At 51.3% G+C, this 20,086-nt stretch overlaps 1 protein-coding gene across 45 annotated transcripts in view; it reads left to right on the top strand.

Annotated features, from left to right (window-relative positions):
• The window catches only part of ANK2 (ankyrin 2), a 248,677-nt gene that overhangs the window by 134,894 nt on the left and 93,697 nt on the right, over nucleotides 1–20,086 (top strand). For all 45 annotated transcript variants that reach the window (XM_053911419.1, XM_053911436.2, XM_053911438.2 and 42 more), the window contains 3 exons: nucleotides 6,561–6,662; nucleotides 12,427–12,525; nucleotides 14,142–14,240. In XM_053911419.1, coding sequence (XP_053767394.1) covers nucleotides 6,561–6,662; nucleotides 12,427–12,525; nucleotides 14,142–14,240 — 300 coding nt within the window. The remainder of the gene's footprint in view (nucleotides 1–6,560; nucleotides 6,663–12,426; nucleotides 12,526–14,141; nucleotides 14,241–20,086) is intronic.

Genomic DNA, 20,086 nt, shown 5'->3' on the forward strand with positions numbered 1-20,086 from the left:
AGAGAAGCAGAGGGTTGTGCCCGGACACGTGGGCGCCTGACAGTCAGGGGGACGGCGGGCACGTGGGGCGTCTGCGGGGCTCCCTGTCCTGGCTCATCCTCTGACCTGGACAAATTTCATCATTTTGGAGTGTGGCGGTTCTGTCCAAGCAGTCGGACTGAAACCTCCAGGAGCTGACCCGTGAAAACCTCCCACAGAGCCAGGGTTTGCCCTTGGCAGGGCTGCACTGTGGCAGAGGCCAGTGTTGGGGGCAGGGGAACCAAGGGACCGCAGGGTGGGGGATGCACGGGTGGGCAGGGCAGCCGCCCCCAACCCCACCTGGCCCAGGTCCCACAGGGCAGGGAGGGCCCCCCACCTGCTGGGTGCACTTCTAAGGGGTCCGGGGGCCCAGAAAGGCTATTCTTTTGTAACTCTGAGTAACTCCACATGCTTGCTTTGTTGCAGCACATAAATATATTTCCTAAGAAGTAGCTACCTCATCTAAAGGTAGTTTCCATGAATATATTTTATTAATTTAGGCTTTAGACCATTCTTTAAAATGAAGTGAATAATTCCTTCAACATTTCTAACTTACACAAGTGAATTCCATTTTTTTATCTTTTAAGAATCATTAAGAAAAATGTAATGCATGAAGATAAATTAGAAGTGCTTTAAAAGCTAAATAAAAAACCATATTTTTAAAATATACAGATCAGGTGATGTCTTGGTGCATCAATGGGTGTTTTTTAGGTAAAGAACAACATGTTTTGATGAGATTTTGGGGTCTGAGGGTTGGAATGAGAAACCCACTCAGAACTTCAGGGTTCAGAAATGACCCCTGAAAACTTTTAACAGAACTTGGCAGCAACATCATCCCCTTGTTAAAACCCGTCCATCCCTGTGAACACAGGTGTTGCCCTGAAAAAGAACAGGTTGGTTTTTTATAAAAATACTACAGCTGACTTCTCTGAATTGAATAACATACTCACAGCCTGCTGATGGTTGATTAAACTTTTCCGTCGGATTTTTCAGATGGGCACACATGTGACCGTGTGACACAGAAGGGTCTGGAGAGCCGGGCACACACCAGCTTCCACCTCTGACGTGGGGCTCTGCCCCCACTTTCTCCACTTTGGGGCAAAGAAGTTACCCCTTGACGCCAAGGATAGAGCAGGCACATAAGCAAAATGGGTGGCTCCGTCCGGTGGCTTCCCACACTTAGGGGGGTCGTGAGACTGGAGTCACCCCTGCTTAGCTTGTGCGGGTCGGCACGTTTCCTACTCAAACATGCAAGTCTCTTACTGTGTCCCATCACGCCTGCTTGTCCCCACCAATAACAAATAATGCTTATGATTTTAGAATTTACGTTTTATAATAGTCTTTGTTTGGGGGGAAAAGCAGAAACAGGTCCTTGACGTTTTTTTCTTCCAGAATTAAACTTAGAAATGGTTTTTAGAGTTTGTTGGTAGGCTACAAGTTTCAGGGAAATGAATTTCCTAGTTTTATTCATGATCAGAAATAAACTCACGAGGAAATACAGATCTAAGGTAGTGGTGGGGGTGGGGCAGGTACTCTTCTGTGGCGTGGCTGCCTCTCACGTCGGCCTGAAAAGGACTGGAATCTGCTAATATCGCAGTCGGCCCGACGGTCCCCACACAGAGCCCGTGGGGCAGCACAGAGGCAGGGACAAAATCCAGCTGTTTTTAAATTTTATTCAGAATACGCCCTGTCGCCCAATCGACCTGTCATTCTGTCGTGGCTGCAGACTTCCCTGCTGCTCACTGAAGGGAAAGCTCACCACCCAGGCAGCACTTCCTTTCCCTCCTGCCGGTGACTGGAGTGTGGGCCTCCCCTGCTCACGGTGGAGCACGCAGCTCCAGAGACGCCTTGCAGACCTTGTCCTGGTCCCAGGGTCGCTGTGTGGGGGACACGTGTCTGCACAGTCCGTGGGGTCCGTGTGCCTGGGGTGCAGCCGCCGGGCCCGGCTTCGGTCAAGCACATGGGGAACGCACGTCCATTCACGGTCTTCTCCTGGCTTGTGTGTTTGGTTTGGCGTCACTTGTAGATGTGCACGTTGGTCTCAATGCGCTCTGTGTCTCTCTTGCATGGAGGTCACATATCTTTACTGCAGTTTCTTTACCACATCGGGCTCATTGCTGCGTCCGAGAGCAAAGCCGTGAACGTGGTGCTTCAGCACAGACACCGTTAGATGGTCTGTCCGCTTGTTGACTTTTTGCACCTCCTCTTTTCACCAGTTTATTAGAAATCTCTATTTCACGTTCCAGTTGTGTTAACATTTCCCCCCAATTTCGATAAAGAATTTTATTTTCCTTACGTCAGCCTTTTTGTTGTTCGGTGACTCTCCTCATGACTTCGACCCCCGCGCAGTGGGTTCTGGAGGTCCGTGAAGACGGTGCGGCGCCTGCCGCTGCGCTGGGTGAGGAGACAGTGAGCGAGTCAGCAGGTGCTTACTGCGCGGCCCGGTTCTGCATGCTGACGATCTGACGGCCTGCCTGTCCTGGGGGCGGCAGCTGCCTCGCTGGGACGCTTGTGCAGGCTGTTCCAGGGGCAGAGGACAGGTGCCGAGGCCTGGGGAACAGAGACGAGTGTGGGCGGCATGAGGCCTGGGGGGCAGTGCGGTGGCCTGGGCAGGAGTTTGGGGTCACCCTCAGCGGGGTGGGGCTTGGAGAGGGTGTCGGTTTCACTCAGGCAACAGTAGGGAACCCAAGGGGTTTGGTCAGGGAAAGGGTAGGTTCACTCAGGCTTCAGAAGACTCTCTCTCTGGTTCTCTCTCTGGTTCTCTCTCTGTTTCTGTCTCTCTCTCTCGGCGTGTTGGTGGTGTGGCTGTGCCGCCCACCGTGGTGCTGGGCTCCTGGCCTGTCAGGCCCGGCCTGGCCTGCTGTGCTCGGGACCCGGCTTTCTGATCACTGTCCGCACCGCTGCAGAACCTTGCGTGTCGCGTGTCCGTTTGCCACCTCTGCTTGTCGTGCACTGAGTAGAGCGCAGAGGCACGTGCCCGCGTGACGCGGTCGCGCTCAGAGGCTCGCCAGCTCCACGACAGGAACACGCTCACGTTCTCCTCATTCGGTTGTCACTGGCACGGGAGCACAGGCCTTTAAGCGCCTCGTAGCCAGGATTCTCGGACCTGTGGTCGTGCCCCTGTGCTCCCAGGGACCAGTGTGGCTCTCTGACTCTGCCCTGCCAGGGGGTGTTAACCATCCAGACACAAAAAACACACAGAACTACGCTGCGGGGAATTTAAGAGGAAGGTTTTCTTTCTTGGTCGGAGGTGCCCCTGGGGCTGTGAAGGGGCAAGAGTCATGTCATCCTTCCGTGGCCGATTGAAGCACGTAGGACTCGCACTTGAATTCTCAGCACAGTCGGACTCTGTGGGTGCAAGGACGGAGGTTTGAGGGTTCGCGAGTCCTGGGGACACAGGCAGCAAAGTGGGCAGAGCTGCTCTGGCATTTGTCTAAGACTTTCCCGAAGGAGCTGCTGTTGCCTCTTTTTCTCCTTGTCGAGCTTTCCATGGGCAGCCCCCCCGGTGGAGCCCAGAGACTTCGGTCCTCTGCAGAAGCGCGCTTTCCCCACGGACAATGAACTTGAAACTTCTTCCTTCTCTCCTCTCAGTGGGAAGCAGTGTGGTAAAAATCACTGTGTCTGTCACCCTGGTCCCCAAATCCGCTTCCGACTCCGTGTTGAGTGGGGGCCGCCAGACGGACGCCTGCTTATCCTGAGCTCTGGGAGGAGCGCCTTGATCTCGGATTGACCCTGTTGCAGTGCCTTGGGCCTGCGTCCTGCGGGGCAGGAGCCGCTCCTTCCTTCAGACTGTCGACATCTACCCATGACCTTTGAAGCCTCATTGGAATTTTGCTTTAGAAATCTGTGTTCTGGGACTGTTTCATAATACGTTCATTTATTCCCATTTACATTTGCCACATGCATTTACATGCATTTTCTTGCTGTGGGAAAATGAAATCTCTCAACGGCATTCTAGAAGAATCTACCATAGAGCAAAGCCTGAGAAGCCTCATCTGTGACCAGGTCCCTGGAAGGGACCTCGGCCTCTCCACTCCTGCTGGGTCCTGCCCTCTGGGATTCGGGGGACATTCTTTGCTAAAATTCCAGAGCTGGCTGCAAGCCTTTGACTTGCTCCTGACTTTTAGAAATCTGACTCAGAACAGAGAAAAGCCATTATTAAGAAAACTTGTTATTATATAACAGCAAAAGCACCCCCTGGAGAAGGTTCTGGGGGTCTCTAGGATGCCCCTCAGGCACACCCCCCTCAGCCTCCACAGTGGCATCTCCAGGTGAGTTCACCCCTCAGGCCAGGTGCTCCCTGCAGGCTCTGTCTGGCCGTGGTGTGGTGCCGGTACAGGGGCGGCAGAGCAGCCTGGTCTTGTCCTGGGTTTAACAGACAGCATTTCACATGTGGAGGGAGACAGTTTCTGGCTTCTGTGCAGTGGGCACTCTGCGGCCTCGCCGTTTGTGGGCCGTTTGTTCTAGGTGCACGGGTGGCTATTGGAGGCAAGGACAGGGCAGGAGTCCATCCAAGAGCTCACTCTCCAGCAGAGGCACCTGTGTGGCAGACGCTGGGACTCAGAGTGAATGTGTGGACGGAGGGCGTGTCTGTGCTCGTACAGACGCAGCAAACCCGCAGCTCACAGGGGAGGGTCCGAGTCAGCGCGGCTTTGGTGCTCCAGGACCAGAGCCAGGAGTTGAACTGCGGGTCTCCCACCAAGTAACCGTGCGGTCCGGACACTCTGAACCCTTCTCACCTGTGGAATGATGACATTATCGTAATGTTTCTGCCTCCTTGTGTCCCCGCGAGTCTGTGTGACCCGGCGTGTGGATGCTCTCGGCTCTGCCTGCTCCCAGCAAGCGCACAGCTCACGTGTCCTGTGGTCGCCGAGCCTCAGGCTCAAGGTGGGATGTTTTCAAGGCACTGCCTTCTTTTAAAATTTATTTTTAAAATTATAATTGATACAGAATATTGTATAGTATATAACCACAGTAGTTAGACATTTATACATGGCACATAGATTTATTTTTAAAAACTATATGTAGGAAATAATAACGCCATACATTCTGTCTGTGACCTCGTGATACTTAGTTTTTGCTGCTTTATTGTAGATAATGTTTTTTTGTGAGGCATCTGCACACAGTTTCATGTTTCACGTTTAAGGGCTGTGGCCAGAAACCTGAAGGTAGAAAATCTTCCAGAAGTTTAGAATTTGCCACAAACCGTGAAATAATTTCACAGAGTAGGCACTTGTGGATGAGCCACCGTTTGGTCACTGCAGCCTTGCGGGTATGCCCCGGGCCCCGAGCGGGCATGGCCTCAGAGCGTGGTGAGGGGGACGGTGGAGCCGGTCACTCCCGGGCCCTTTGGAGGAGCCAGTCTGAGTCCAGACGCGTAGGCACCATCAGCCTTCCACTCCTCCGAGGTCGGTCGCTCTGTGACTCGTAGACTCAGAAGCAGTGTGGGGTTTGGTTAAACGTGAGCTGATTCAGTCCTGGGGTGTTTGTCCTTCCCACGTGTGAGTCTTGTGAGCTGACGGCCCTGCGGTGGGAACACTCTCTGTCCTGGTCACCGCCGTCTTCAGCAGGCCTGAGCGAAGGGCCAAGTGCCTGTGCCTACACCGTCATCGGGGGTGGAGGGACAGCGTCAGGTTGACGGTAATTGCACCAGCGTGTCCCCTCTGTGGGTTGTGACGTCCCTTCCAGGTCCCTGGCTCCCCTGTTGTTGGGAAGGAGGCTGCGGGAATTACAAAGTGACGTGAGGGGCTTGGCTCCTGGCAGAGGTTTGTCGGCGCCGGGCACACAGGTGGGAGAGCAGGCCGGAGAGCAGGGCCGTCGCCAGTCTTGGGGATGGCTCTCCCCAGGGCATCTTGGGGGAAAAACTCAGCTCATCCCCCAGGATCAGACTTTGGGAGTAGTGTGGGGAAGGTGGGGACCGACAGAGCAGCCTCTGTCAGCAGTGATCGTCTGTACCGAGAGTGTATCATCTGGTATTATGTCAGCGGTTTAAATTCCATCTCGTTTCCCCACATCACAGGGGGCCAGGCCCAGGCTGCAGCTCTGAGTGCTGCCCTCTCTCCGGGAGCCCCTTGGAGCCTTCTGTCCCTTGTGGCGAGGACGAGACGGCCTGGGGACCACACCCAGACTTGTCTGAAAACGAAATAGTAAAGCAGAGAAAGAAGAACCCAGTAGCTCTGATTTCTTTCAGTTTTCTGATTCCTTTTGTCTCAATATTTGCTTCAGTATAAACTTACCGGCAGCCTGGAACTAAAGTGAGCAGGTAACAGTGTATTTGGGGGTAAATTCATGTTCAAATGTAACAGTTATTTTCATAGTTATTCACACTGTGGTAGAGCAGAGCACAGTTCCGTAGACCTTCACGTCCTTCAGCAGCTCTCCAGAAACGCCGTGACGTCGCCTTCCTACCCTGGGAATTGCCGTTCGTCGTTGTGAGCTCAGAGCTGACTTTCTACCGTGGCGGCCTTCTGGGCTTGCAGCGTGTCGGGGGTGTGTGTCTATCTCATCAGCCATTCACGGAAGGTCTCCTCCTTTTCCCACAGTCTGACAGCAATGCCAGCTTCCTCCGTGCAGCCCGAGCCGGCAACCTGGACAAAGTCGTGGAGTACCTGAAGGGAGGCATCGACATCAACACCTGCAACCAGGTAGGAGTGCGGCAGAACTCCGGGGGCCACGGGGACGTGTGCCATCTGCACGCACAGCCAGCAGCCCGAGGCCATGCGTGCTTGTACTGAATTCACCACAGTGTCAGTGACCCAGACTGTGCAAGTCCCTCTCTCCCCTCGCCTCCTTCCGAAGCTCAGACGGGTGTGTCTGGAGCTGTTACTGCTGAGAAGCCAGATCAAAGGAGGCAGCTGGGTGTCAGTTCTGTCTGGGACGTGACCTGGGCCACTGGGAGCTGGAATGTCGGCCGAGCCTGATAGTCTGCACCTCATTGGGCGTCGAGTAGTCAGCCGGACGCTGGCTTCTCTCTGCTCTGGGGCTCTTACCCACGGGAACTGGGTGTTCCAACTGGGGACGGAGAAACTAGAGGATAGAATCTTAAAAAATTTTCCCTTTCCCCCATCACTGTTTTAAAACGCGGATAGAGCGAGAGGAGTGTGAAGCATCAGCCGCAACGACGTGTTTGGATTTTTATCCCTCACACCCTCTCGATAACGACTTCCAGCAGGCGTCTGCACTTTGGACGTCACTCGGTTCCAGAGACACTGAGAGTGTTGTGCTGGTTTCGGCTGCGGTTTTTATGCCATGGGTTTAGGTGTCTGGTGAGACTGTGCTAAATGTTGGTGGCTCGCTCGTGTGTGTGCGCAGGCACACGACGCCTGGGGCGTGAGAGTCCGGGCTGGTTCTAAGTGAGCAGCAGGCCTTCATCTTTGACGGCCCGTGGCAGGCACAGGTCCCATTGCTGGTCGTGTGTCACTCCCCTGGGGTCAGAGGGTGACGTGGGGATGGTGAGAGCCACATGGCGACACTCGGCCTCAATGGCCGCTCTTGCTGTGAACTGTCGAGTCCTTTGTCTCTGACCCAGGAGACTCGTGTCTCTGCATCCCAGCTGCTTCGTGCTGCAGGACCACCACCGGAACGGGAACTGTGCCGGTCACCCATTCACCTCCTCGCGCAGAGAGGACCCTGGATCGCACGCAGCTCCTGACGCGGGCCTGGAAAAGGCCCCGTTCCTCCCTCCCAACGCGTAGGGTGTTCCTGTCCTGTGGCTGCATTTCCTACCCATCGGTTTTCCATTATGAATCTTACTCGATATGTTTACACTGTTCTTTTGGACAAATAACTTGAACTTCAGGGACATTAGTTACTATAATAGAGAAAAAATATCCAAATGTTCCTATGGATGTATAAACTACCACAAAAAATGCCTATGATACTGAATATAAAATAGTTTATAATTTTAATGTTACTTTAAAAGTATACTAAAAGTATATTAAATACATCCCCAAATTTTAATATCAATTCACTAACTTTCTACGTTTGCTAGAGGATAGGCAATGAAGCTATCAGTTTATCTAGGTAAAAATTATCATTAAAAATGCCAAAGGGAACCCAGGGAAAATAAAGTTAACTTCAGTCAAACCAAGTCCACTTCACCCTAAAGTACAACAAATATATTTAATTGTATGAAAGATCTTAGTCTATTTTTAGAAAAATAATTTCTCAGCAGTAAATACTCGGTATGCTTTATGACCAACAACTTCTCGAGTCCTGAGAAAGTCTTTAGCTGCCTAACATGTTTTTCTCATAGGGGCCAACTGTCCCTTGGCCCGTTGCTATAAAAGGGAAGAACATTTGCTTTTGTGAGAAGGCGACATGGGACCAGGAGACCACACAGAGCTGAGAAACCAAAGCTCAAGGTTAAGTTCTTCCTCCACTTTCATCCAGTCATGTCAATTCAGGAAGTGACGGTTTTCTACGCTCTAGCACAAGATAAAATAATACATTCAGTCTCACGTCATTGGGTTGCAACGTGAATTAAATTAGGAGATATGAAAGGGCTTTCTATGGTATATATATTCTAATTGCAACCACGATATATAATTCATCAAGAATCAAAAAAATTGCAGTTGACCTCCACACAAAATAGGAGACTCATTCTCCTATTTGGGGTAGGGGTGCATCCGCCCGAGTTCACAAATGCGGACGCTGAGTGGGGTCCCTGGCTGGGGTCCCTGCGTCTGCCATTTCCCAGGGACGAGGCTTCCTCCTGAGGGGTGTGCGCCTGCCCTTCAGATCCTTCATCTTCAAGCTCAGATCTTATTGTGATCCACTGTTGCTAATATGGAAAGAATTTTATTTCTCCTTCGATTAGCACTCGAGGGGCTTCGAGGACCTTCTAGGCCAAAGAATCCCACCCCCAGGATTGTTATGAGACCTCAACTCAACTGTAGAAGGGAAAGTAACTTCAGAAAACTCAGCAGGGCACCAGGCGCCGCTCTTCACGGGAGGATTGCTGTTTTTAACTCTGTGACGGCTCAGAGCTAACGCATCCTGTGGAAGCAGCAGAGAAGAGTCGCCCTCTGCTGAGCTCGTGAGCCTGAGTTTCCGGGGACCGAAGTGATGCGGGACGTGGGAGCCAGCACGCGGGCACCCTGTCGCATCTCTCAGTGGAAGGCAGGCCGGGCTGCCCACGCTCCCAAAATAGCGCCTGCGTGGGCGTGCCAAGATTCCTCAAGCTGAAATTTGGATGAAATTTCTTTCTTTATAAGATGGCCTCATAACTACTATGAGAATTTTGAAATATAATCCAAAAATACCATTTGGTTTCCAATCACTTAAAGGATATGGAAAAAATTCAGAAATTTGGCACAAGAAATATTGCTTAATAAAAAACTTCAAATTTTCATTTTTCCTTTCCTCATGGTTACAAAATCTGTTAAATTTTATTTTCTTTAAAAGATTAAAAGAGTAAATTACTTGTCAGATGGTCCTTTTACATTCAGAAAAGAGAATACATTTTAGCATTTGCTCCCTGTTTCTGAAACTCTTATATATTTATGCTTCTCCTGTCTAGTGATTGTTCATAATCTAATAATGCCACAAAGGAAGTAACAGGCAGATATTAAAATAGACTTTATAGCTTTTCAATAAAAGATTTATTACACGTCAACAAGTCCTCCTAAGGCTCAGATACCGTTAGTGTTGATGTGTTTTACGGCCCCCGCCAGGGGCTGCGCAGTGAGGGTGTCGGTAGTTGCCATTCATTGGCCGAGTCCCGGACATGACACTGAAGGTCAGCAGTCCTTTGCAGAAGTGTCCCACCCTTGGCCGTGCCCTCCCACTTCTGCGGCGTTAGGGTGCACAGCAATGGATCAGAGTCTGTGGTTCCTTTCTCAGAGACAGAAGGCAGCCAGTGCCCATTTTCAAGATCATGGATGTCCCTGCACTCCCAGGCCTTTCCCAACAGCGATCTCACTGTCCACTCACACAGTTGCGGCTCAGCCGCAGAGCAGTTCCGGGAGTCCCGTCAAACACGGTGCTGGAATCCAGATTCCCACTCTGCCCACATCCCTTGTGGCCCTGAGCAGCTGGCGTCTCCAGGCTCCGTTTTCTTGGGGGCCGGGGACAGTGATCGCAGCAGCACAGCCATCCTCAGGTGGCTGCGAGGGGGCAGTTCGATATCTGCAGAATGCCCGGCAGAGCAGGCCTTCGCCAAACGTCAGCCAGGGCTGGTCCCTGCCGTGACGTGGTGCTTCTGTGTGGAGTCAGCCCCCAGCCTCGGCCCGGGGGCACAGCTGGTTCCAGGAAGGGAAGGCTCATGGCCGAGGAGCAGGGAGTGTTGGGCACTGTGCTGGGCGCTGCATGGGGGAAAGCTCTAATCGCTTTTGTTTTTCAGCAGACTGTGAGTCAGGGTCATGTGCTGAGTGTGAAGGTGGAGAGGGTGGCGGAGGCTGGGGGAGTGGGGGAGCATGGCTCAGCTAGCAGTGTGGTCCTGGGTAGCATTGAGCCCCAAGGAGCACGGCCCACTGCCATGCATGCTCTTCTGCAGCCATGTGTGGGCCCGGGTCCCCTGGAGTTAGTTCCTTAGGATCAGAACTCTGGGTTGGCTGAGCCAGAGAACGGCAAGCCACGGGCATGCTTCCCGGGAGGAAGGCAACGAGGGGAAGCTCCTGCAGGGAATGTCTGAGGAGGGGGAGGCGAGCAGGTGCTCGGTGGGGTCAGGGGACCGTACTGGTGGGCCAGCAGGTGCTCGAGAGAGTAAATGGCGGTCGAAGGGTAGCATGCTGGACACTGAGGTCCTGGAGGGAGGTCACGTCTTGGGAAATGACCAGGTCTTGAGTCCAGCCATGGAAGTGAGTGGATGAGGTGGGAAAGGGAGAAATCATCCGCTGAGAAGCAGGCACCTCACAGTCTGGAGATTTGGGAAGATCACCTTCATCTACTGGAGGAAGGGACCAGGAACCAGGAGCCAAAGTCTTCCCAGAGTGGGGTCCAGGCAGGGGCCACCCCGGGGTTTAGGAAATGTCATCGGAGTGAAGAGGCCTCCTTCATCCCCTCACCTCCCCTCTTATTTGCGTCACAACAACCGTCTGAAATGGGCAGAAGTCCAGAAAACTGGAACAATCACCCTGTGAGGTCCATTCCTCTCTCAGAATGATTTTTGAGAGCGTCTGCTGTTACTTATCTGACCTGAGGGGACACCTGGTTTTCCCAAGGGCCCCACATCTCGGCTCTCGCCTAAACAGCCTTAGTTTTCTCTGCAGCCCAGAGCACGCACGCACACCACTGCCCCCCAGAGATGCCCACATATTCACACACAGACGTGTTCACACATGTGTGCATAGGAGATACAAGTGCACGTGTACACAAGTATAGACAGAAGCTTCACCAAAAAATAAATGCTAAACAAAGTCAGCACCTCCCATGCACAGTGCACCTTTCCTGTTTATTCTACGCCATGTTTTGAAATATGTTGATTGATGACCTACTTCTGCATCAGAAACCTGTGGAAACCAGCCAAAGACACGGTGAAATCAGTTAAACTGTGTCTGACAAAGATGCCACAGTATTTGCTTTGCATTTCCTGGTCTTCACAAAACTGATAAACCCTCGATTCCACCGCAGTGTGTGCTCTGCGTTCAGATCGGCCACCGCAGACGACGGCAGGAGGGTACACACGGGCTGCGGTTGGCACCCAGAGCGGGAACTGGGCTGGAGGGTGTCTGTCTGCTCATCAGTCACTCTTGTTTTGCAATTGCTCTTTTCTCTCTATTGTGCAGATGATTCCTTACCAGAGTCTTTCATGCTGATGGCAGAGTGAACCCATAGTAGAGTTTCATGATGACCTGTGTCCCTCTCATGGGCTCCCAGTTCCTCTCTCAATGGCCTCTTGGCTGAGGTGGCGCAGGCGCTGAAGGGGAGGGGTGGAGGCCAGGGGCTGGGGTCCCTCCCTCCTGTCTCTTATTGTCACTTGATGCGTATTTGCTCTCTACCTCCTTCTGATGTTTTCTGAGAACTCAAGTATTTCAATTGCCTCCTCCCAAGTATTGGCATTTAGCATAATGAAGGAAGGTATGTAAGTCAGGGGTGCTTTTCTCACATGCACCAGACAGACGGGACGCCCTGAACACGTCATGTTTGCAGAGTAGAAGAGCCAGAGGTTGGAAAACGGGCAGACAGGCACGTGCCAGTGAACAGGCGATTGTCAGGGGTTCAGGGATAAACATTTGGGGCTCTTTGGGGACAGAAACTATGCCATGTGTGCTTTGCCTCTCCTTTCGAATCCCTTTGCCTCTCTGAACCACAAACATTAGAAATCAGTCTTTCTGAATGTAATAGCTTCAAGATGATGCAGAAAGGGACCCTGGGAGACCAGACCTGGTCTACCTCGGGCGTCCCAGTGCTCAGGGCCACCCGTCCCCGCCTCGCTCTTGGCTCTGAGGCTTGTTTCTTTTCCTGCAGAATGGACTCAACGCGCTCCACCTGGCAGCCAAGGAGGGGCATGTGGGGCTGGTGCAGGAGCTCCTGGGCAGGGGCTCGGCCGTGGATTCTGCCACCAAGGTAGGCCCAGGGAGGGGACGCCGGCGGCCAGTCAGTCGGTCAGGGGCTCCTTGCCCTGTGTGTGCATTTCGGGGTTTGCCACAACACTAGGACTCTTAACATGGCAGAGCTGAAATCGGAGCCCTCACCACCCCGCTTTGCAGAGTGTGGGCTGTTCCGTGTGAGAAGTAGCAAGTGTGACGCTGAATTCTGTCCATTTGGTTTCCAGTGTTTTGGCTTTTTCCTTTGATTCACCTGAAGTCTATGTTAGTATAACTCTCTGTAGACATAGCACCTACTTTCCTAAGGTTAACTCATTAAAAAAAAATAAATGGATATAGTAGACATCTGAGTGAAGACAAAGAAGCACTTTTCATGCTTTAATTAAAGTGTTGTATTTTTTAATGTATTCACTGAATGTGGTAAGAGAATATACAGACTCCTTTGTACTCCAGTGGAAAAGAGCTTCTGGATCATGGATTGAATGATTACGATACAGTGAGATTTTGTCACTGTGATGTGTTTGTAAAGAAATTATTCTCATTTTTAGAGACATGTCTGCTAGAAACTTCCTCATTGATTTTGCTGGAATGTATTTAAACCTTGCCGTTGGGGAGTCATTTCAAAAACAAAAAATATTTTTAAAAATACCATTAGTGGTGACAAATCTTTTTCTTCAGAAGGTGTCATTTTAATTTGGAAGAAAACAGTGGCCAATCAGAATCTAGCCTGCTGCCCCCCGCTGGAGTGTGACTGTCCACGGCTGTGGCGGGGGTGGGGGGAGGAGGTGTTCAGCAGGAGGTCATGGAGAGGGCTAGGGTGAAGGCCGGGCACTCAGGCCTCCATCTGGGGCATCGGTCTAGAGACAGACAGGGCACTGGGGTAAATTAGGGACAGGGCCAGTCAGTCTGGACTTGTAACACCTCAGACGCGAGTGGCCAAAAGGTAGACCGGCCGTGCTCACAGCGTGGTACACAGCAGTTCTAGTGGAAATTGAAAAACAGAACAGACTCTCTGGCAGTTCCAAAGAAGTTAACATATTAGTTCACTGTAGGGAATCAACTTCTTACTTTGGACGTAAAGAGAGAATAAGCATTTTTGTTAACAAGTCTCTTGACCCCATTAAATAAATGTTAAACACACATTCAAAGACTATCATTTTGAATGTGTATCAAATTATTTACTTACCCTGAGTTGCCCATATTAATGTAATATATTCATTAAACCAAGCACTCTTGGATTGCTTAAGTGTTGACATTGTTTTCCTCTTCTACTTTCCTCTAAACTCTACTGATATTTAAAATACAGATGCCCTTTCAATCCTAGATTACTGTTGTAGAATTTTAGACTCAGAACAGACCCTCACTCAGAGAGGAGGCAGCTGAGCCCGCACAGCAGCACCGAGCAGCCGTCCGAGCTCAGTCTGTCTGTCCTTCCCACGGCACCGGCCAGGGGCAGACAGGACAGAGCCATGGTGGGAAGGTCTGCGTCTGGACCGCAAAACGACCCTGCCCACAGTCGGCTGCTGTCTTGACAGAACGATGGGTTCTGACCACCTGAGGCAACCAGCCACATGGAATGTTGTTTCTACAACATTTGGGAACCAGTAACGTTTTCTCTTGTGTTTCTTCAAACAGAAGGGGAACACGGCTCTTCACATAGCCTCTCTGGCCGGACAGGCGGAGGTCGTCAAAGTTCTCGTCAAGGAAGGAGCCAACATTAACGCCCAGTCCCAGGTACGCGGTCCACCGTCTTAGTGGGAACGGGCCTCAGTCAGAGCGGCGCTGAGGGGCTGGGGCCGTGCCGCTAGCCCGCTGGTGGGTACAGCTGCACACACCTCAGTTACCTGTTTCAGCCACGTTATTTTACTAACCGTGCTGTGACATCTCACTTTTTCGGTGTATCTCAATCTCCCTGTGGACGTGATGGAGACTTTGACAGGTGCCCAGCCTGCCGTCTTGTCTTTAAGAGCATCGAAGAGAAGACAGTGTTTTTTCTAGAAGGACAGTGACATCTGTGCAACATGAATTATTCATGCAAGTTCAGTGCTGCTCCATAAAAGCATTTTCCATCCTTCAGTTTCGAGACTCCCGGACAGTGAATGTCCCAGCGGCAGGTGTGCTGCGAGGTGGGGGCCCCGCTGTGTGGCTGTGACACTTGGCCGCTCAGGCTTCACAGAGCCCTGCAGGGAAACAGGAAGCCACAGTTCACCCGAGACTTGCGCCCGCTTTTCTCGAGTCCAGTGCCCTGTCACGCCCCCACCCCTGGTTCACCCGCCCCTGGCGATGCCGTTCCAGAAGCAGGCTTGCGCGTCTCTAACACAAACACCCCTGGCGTTCATTGCAGGAGCTTTCAGATTTTCAGAGCAGCACCACGAAGGCCCGATGCGAGGTTACTGACACTTAATTATCCTCCCAGGGTTCTCGGGGTGCATGTGCCCACTATGTGCAGCGACTAACCCTGGCTCAGGCGCGGCTTCCTGGAGTCTCTTTGTTGTTGGCGCGTGCCCGCCCATGGTGGCCGGTCGTTGGAGCTGGGCTGTGCAGAGCAGGAAGCGTGCGCAGTTGGCCGGCGTGCCCGTCCTGCGCGATGCCACCATATGGCTGCAGCGCATCCTTGGCTCTCGGCACAAAGCTCACAGTGGAACGTTCTGTTCTGTCCACACACAGTGTGTAAAGTGGGAGTCACACTCACAGAGCCCAGAAAGAGGTTTTGTGTTCAGCTTTTTCCCTCCAACTGTACACATATGGTATTTTCCTTGATAAGGTTCTCGGTTTTTTAAATTGGGAAAAATACTATTTTAATTCTGAGTCTCTGAGGTTAGGATGAAGGCACGTGCTTGCATTCGACCAGGGATGAGAAAGGCATCAGGACACACTGACTTCGGACTGAAAACCGCATTGTGGGCGGGAGCATCTGTGTGCGCGAGCCAGGCAGACGAGCCTCTCCGCTCTGCACTCTCCCAGGAGCCTGCAGAGATGATGCAAATTTCACAGAGACTGGAATTCTATCTCCTGCTCCAGTGGAATTCCAGCAGTAAAATTACTAGTCTGGTAAATACACACACGTAACTGAAAAGCAGCATAATTTTCTAATTTGAAATAGAGCACTTTTTCAGTTCTGAGTTATAACTAATACACGCACATTTTGGCCTTGTGCTCATACCTGGGGACAGGTGGCATGGAAAGGCTGAGTACTAGCTGTCATTTTGCCCTGAAACTTGGGGGAATTAAGGCTGGACACCATCACCTCTAGACCTTGGTTTATCACCTTTTCGTTCTGATCTCTTCCCAAGCCTGCCCAGGGCTAGTATCACTGCATTTTGAAGGAGCCGAGTTTGTAGAAAGGTCAGCCCGGTGGGAGAAGAGTGTGAAGCGCTGGAGCTTGTGCAGAGGCCTCCTTTTCTCTCCCCCAAGCTGCCCAGGAGGACCTGCCCTTCTGTGAGTGACGGACCATCACCCCGTCACTGCACCAGGTCCCCCTCCTCCACCAGGACCCCGGTGACACCCCACCCTCGGGGAGACTGCACCACGGTGCTGCCTGCAGGCAGGGCCCACAGACGAAACACAATGTGAAACAGCACACTGAGCCCAGTTTGGGATGGAAACTACTGCAAGTACGCCCCCCTCAGCAGGAATGGTGAGGGCGCCCCGGGAACTGATGACTCAGCTGCGCTCTCTTTCTCTTTTTGTTGTTGTGTGTGTTTTTTTAAAATTTCTCCACCACTGTTCACCCTCCGCACCATCCGCACCAGTCTCAGACGTGCAGCCATGGGGCCGGAACGCCGTGTCCTCTGCAGACCGCTCTCGCTCTCGGTTTAACTCATAGATAATTTTTTAAATTTATTTTTTTCCAGCTTTGTTGAGGTATAATTGACAAAAAATTGTAAGACACTTAACACAAGAGCATGATGATCTGATACACATGTACTTTCTGCAAGGATTCCCCACACCAAGCAGCTGAACACGCCTCTCGCCTATTCTTCCTGGTGAGAACATGGAAGGAAGTGGTGCTGATCCCTCAGCACCCCCCCCCCCCCCCCCCCCCCCGGCATGACACAGCGCAGCCTCCGACCTCAGCCGCACTCATCGCACCGCCACGATCTCACCGCCACGAGTTTGAGCTTTTCTGCCAGCCTCTCCCACCCCCACCCCTGCCTAGGACCACTGGTGGTCTGCTCTCCATTCCTACGAGCTCAGAGCTCAAACCGTTTGTGCACTTCTAGATTCCTCACGGACGTGGTCTCGGGCGGCGTCTGTGCCCCTCACTGGTTTGTGTCACTCAGCATCGGGTCCTCCAAAGACCTGTTCTCTTGTCGGATCTGTGCCTGGACTCACTTATCTGTACAACGGGAGTCGTTACAGTCCGTGAAACTTGGGCTGAGTGTGAGGATCGAAGGAGATTGTGAACTGTTGGTGGCCACGCTGCGGGATGCCGTCAGCCACCTCAGAGGAAACCTGCTGTCCCATACAGGGCAGCTCACAACGACATCAGGACAGATCGGTTCTGATGCTGCTCCCTCCGCAGCCTGAGTCCGCCCCGACGTGACTTAGTGCGCATCCACCTGCCACAGCCCAGAGAAAGAGGAGGGCCCTGTGCCAGGGCAGGGGCCATGCCTGGTGAGCCCACTCTCGGCATGGTCCCCGGCGACTATGACTGGCTGGCCTCCTGGAAGCATGCCACCCAGTCTCAGCGGCCATGACTCTGGCGTGGGGGGCAGGCAGGCTCCAGATGCTCTCGGAGCACGTCAGCCTCCTCGTGTGTTTCTGGTTACATTCGTAAGTGGCACATCCAGGCAGGACCATCAGAATATGGTTTTGTTTGCAGTCTGATTTTTGATGGGAAATAAGGAGAGGGTGGGCCCTACATATGTCCTGTATGGGCGGGCTTCGAGGAGTGACATCTTCCCTTGCAATCATCCAGGTCCAGATGGTTGCTTTTCTAGTCAGAGAGCAAGAACTCCACGTACCGAGGTCCTTTTGAGCAGAGCGTGAATGCAGGTGCCTCTTGGTTGGAGTCAGGCAGCCTCAGTCTCAGAGGGGACGCCTCGCCATTTGCAGGACAGGTGGCTGCGCCTGGCCCCTCCAGGTGCTAATTGGAGTTCGTCCCCTCGGTTGTGGATTCTCCCAGCTCCTCCAAGGAACAGCCTCAGCCAGAAGATGCCCTGCCTTCTCTGTCCCTCAGGTGAACTCAAGATTCTCCATGGCGGTCAGCAAGTTTTCTTTTTTCAAAACTATGACGACTCTCTTCACCTGTCACACTTCCCTTGTTTCTGCGGCTGCCAGGACCCAGCATCCTCTTGCGGCTCCGCCAGGCTCTGCCTGTCCCCGAAGCTTTCAGCAGCCGACACTGTCTCCCTGTGCCTGCTGGCCTCACCCTGACTGTTGGTGCAGGTTTTGACTGCATGTGTGTGTAAGTTCTGGCGAATGTGAGCGTGTTTCAAGGGCATGATTACAAATATTCTGAAGCACACGAGTCTGGGCACGTGACCAATGGTTCCACGTGTCGTCTACGTGAGCTTTCGGACCGCTACACGGACAGGGTTCATTCTTTGGGGTTCTGTCATGGCAAGTTGTGAACTAGAATGTGTAAGCAGCTGTTGGAGTTGAGGGTACCATGTGGGGCTGGTGATTTTAGGACCTGTTCCCTTCCTGGCCCCCCCAGTGCCTGCTCCGACCACCCAGCTGCCTCTGAAGTCACTCTGAGGGGCTCGGCCGGCACAAAGGCCACCCGCACTCGGGTGGAGCGCCACGCCAGGCCACATGCCCTTCAGCTGTCACTGTGTCGCGCAGCCTTTACTGAGCCTGTTCACCTGCTGTCGATGTGACAGGAAATAGGACCTTGCTTGGGCCCCAAACTGTTCACCTCAGAGTGGAGGTGGGAAGAGCACGGGGTTGCCCACTGTTGAGTAACTGAGAAAACTCAAGCAAATATCTGGGAATAAAACACAAGGAAACTTTGACTTTGGAAGTTAAGAAAAAACGTTTGAACCCAGGGCGTGCGTGCATTTGTGTGTCTTCACCGCTCGAGGGTGTGTTTCAGAGTTTGACCCGGTGTACAAAAATGCCCCAATCAGGAAATGGCAAAAATGATTCACGTGGCTGAGGGAAGCGGGAACTTCTTGTTATTAAACACACAGGCTCCACCGTGTGGGTCTGGGCGTTACAAGGATGCCGTGTGCTTCCCTTCTGTGTTTGCTGACGCAGTGCAGGCTACACGGCGTGGCCGTCACAGGGTTGAGAGAAAGTGGCTTTGGATGCATTGGTCCAAATGAGCCGTGAGCATTTGATGTGATAGGTGTGTTTTTAAAGGCTTGAACCAGCATTTCATTTTCGCAGAGGCACTTGGGTAGAAAGAAGAGACCTGGTTGGTAATCATTAATTAAAAATATGTTTGTTTGTTTGTTTTTGGTGTAATGTTCAAGAGAAGTAAAAGAATTACAACTTATTTTGAGTATTTTAATCTGGAGAGTCAAAATTCTTTGATCCTTAGTGTATTTATTCAACCTCAAAGTAGTAGAACAGTGAGGAATTAAATTATTACTGTGGCTTAATTCAAAACAGTTGTTTCAGGGTTACGAACTCCACCCGCTGGGAGGAAGGGAAGCCCCACAGTCTGTGTTACCGACTCCGTTTTCTCGGCGTCACGGGCTGGCCCACCGTGGCCAGTGTGTTTGCTTCTGGAGGCGACACGCTGCCTCGGGCTTCTCAGTGGCTGGGTCCTGTATGAGGTCGCCCAGAATATGCATTTTTAAAGGGTTTGCTCTACATGCCAAGCAAACTGTACTACATACTGAAGATCTGAACCACAGGTTTTTCAGCAATTCGAAAGTCTAGAAAAATTTATTTAAAGAAAATTATCAGGGAATTAATTTCTATTCAATTTTACTATTAAAAACAATTCTTAACTGTATGTTAAAGTTTTATCTCTGATATTGAGACATTTTCACAGCTTCAACAGAGAATAATTAGGGCACAATATCTGCGAATTAAATTTTAGTTTTTATTTTTTAAAATTATTTATTACATATACGCCGTAAAAGCACTTATATAATTATTATAAAATTTTATGTGGTGTGGTGAGAAAGTGCTTCATCCGGGGATAGATGACACACTGACAACTTAAATCAAACTTACCATTATATGTGCAAAAATAGCAGTGGGAGAAAACCTACCACTTAACCCCTTATTTTGTATTTGCCATTCACACAGAAAAGATGATTTTAAAGCCTCATCACTTGGAAGAACAAATACGTTTCCTGAAAATGACCCACTTGCTTTTTTGTAGTTTAACCTCATTCTTAAAAATCTATTTCATGTTTTTTCTGCCAATGTGTCTCAGGGTTGCTTTTGTTTCTGTGAATCACTTCATGATACACCAGATTTCCTGGAAAAGGCTTTATTTTCAACCACTGTATTTTGCTGTGTATAATGTGTTCCCGTGTTTTTAGCCCAAACTTTCAGGAAAAAATCTTAACGTTTTAATTTTTTAATTCAACTTTTTACTTATTTATATTTAGAAATAAAACTGATGATCATATCCCAGGGTATTATTTTGCATACAGGTATCGTTATTGCTTTCT

Source organism: Desmodus rotundus, chromosome 9 (genome assembly GCF_022682495.2).
Source record: "Desmodus rotundus isolate HL8 chromosome 9, HLdesRot8A.1, whole genome shotgun sequence".
NCBI lineage: Eukaryota > Metazoa > Chordata > Mammalia > Chiroptera > Phyllostomidae > Desmodus > Desmodus rotundus.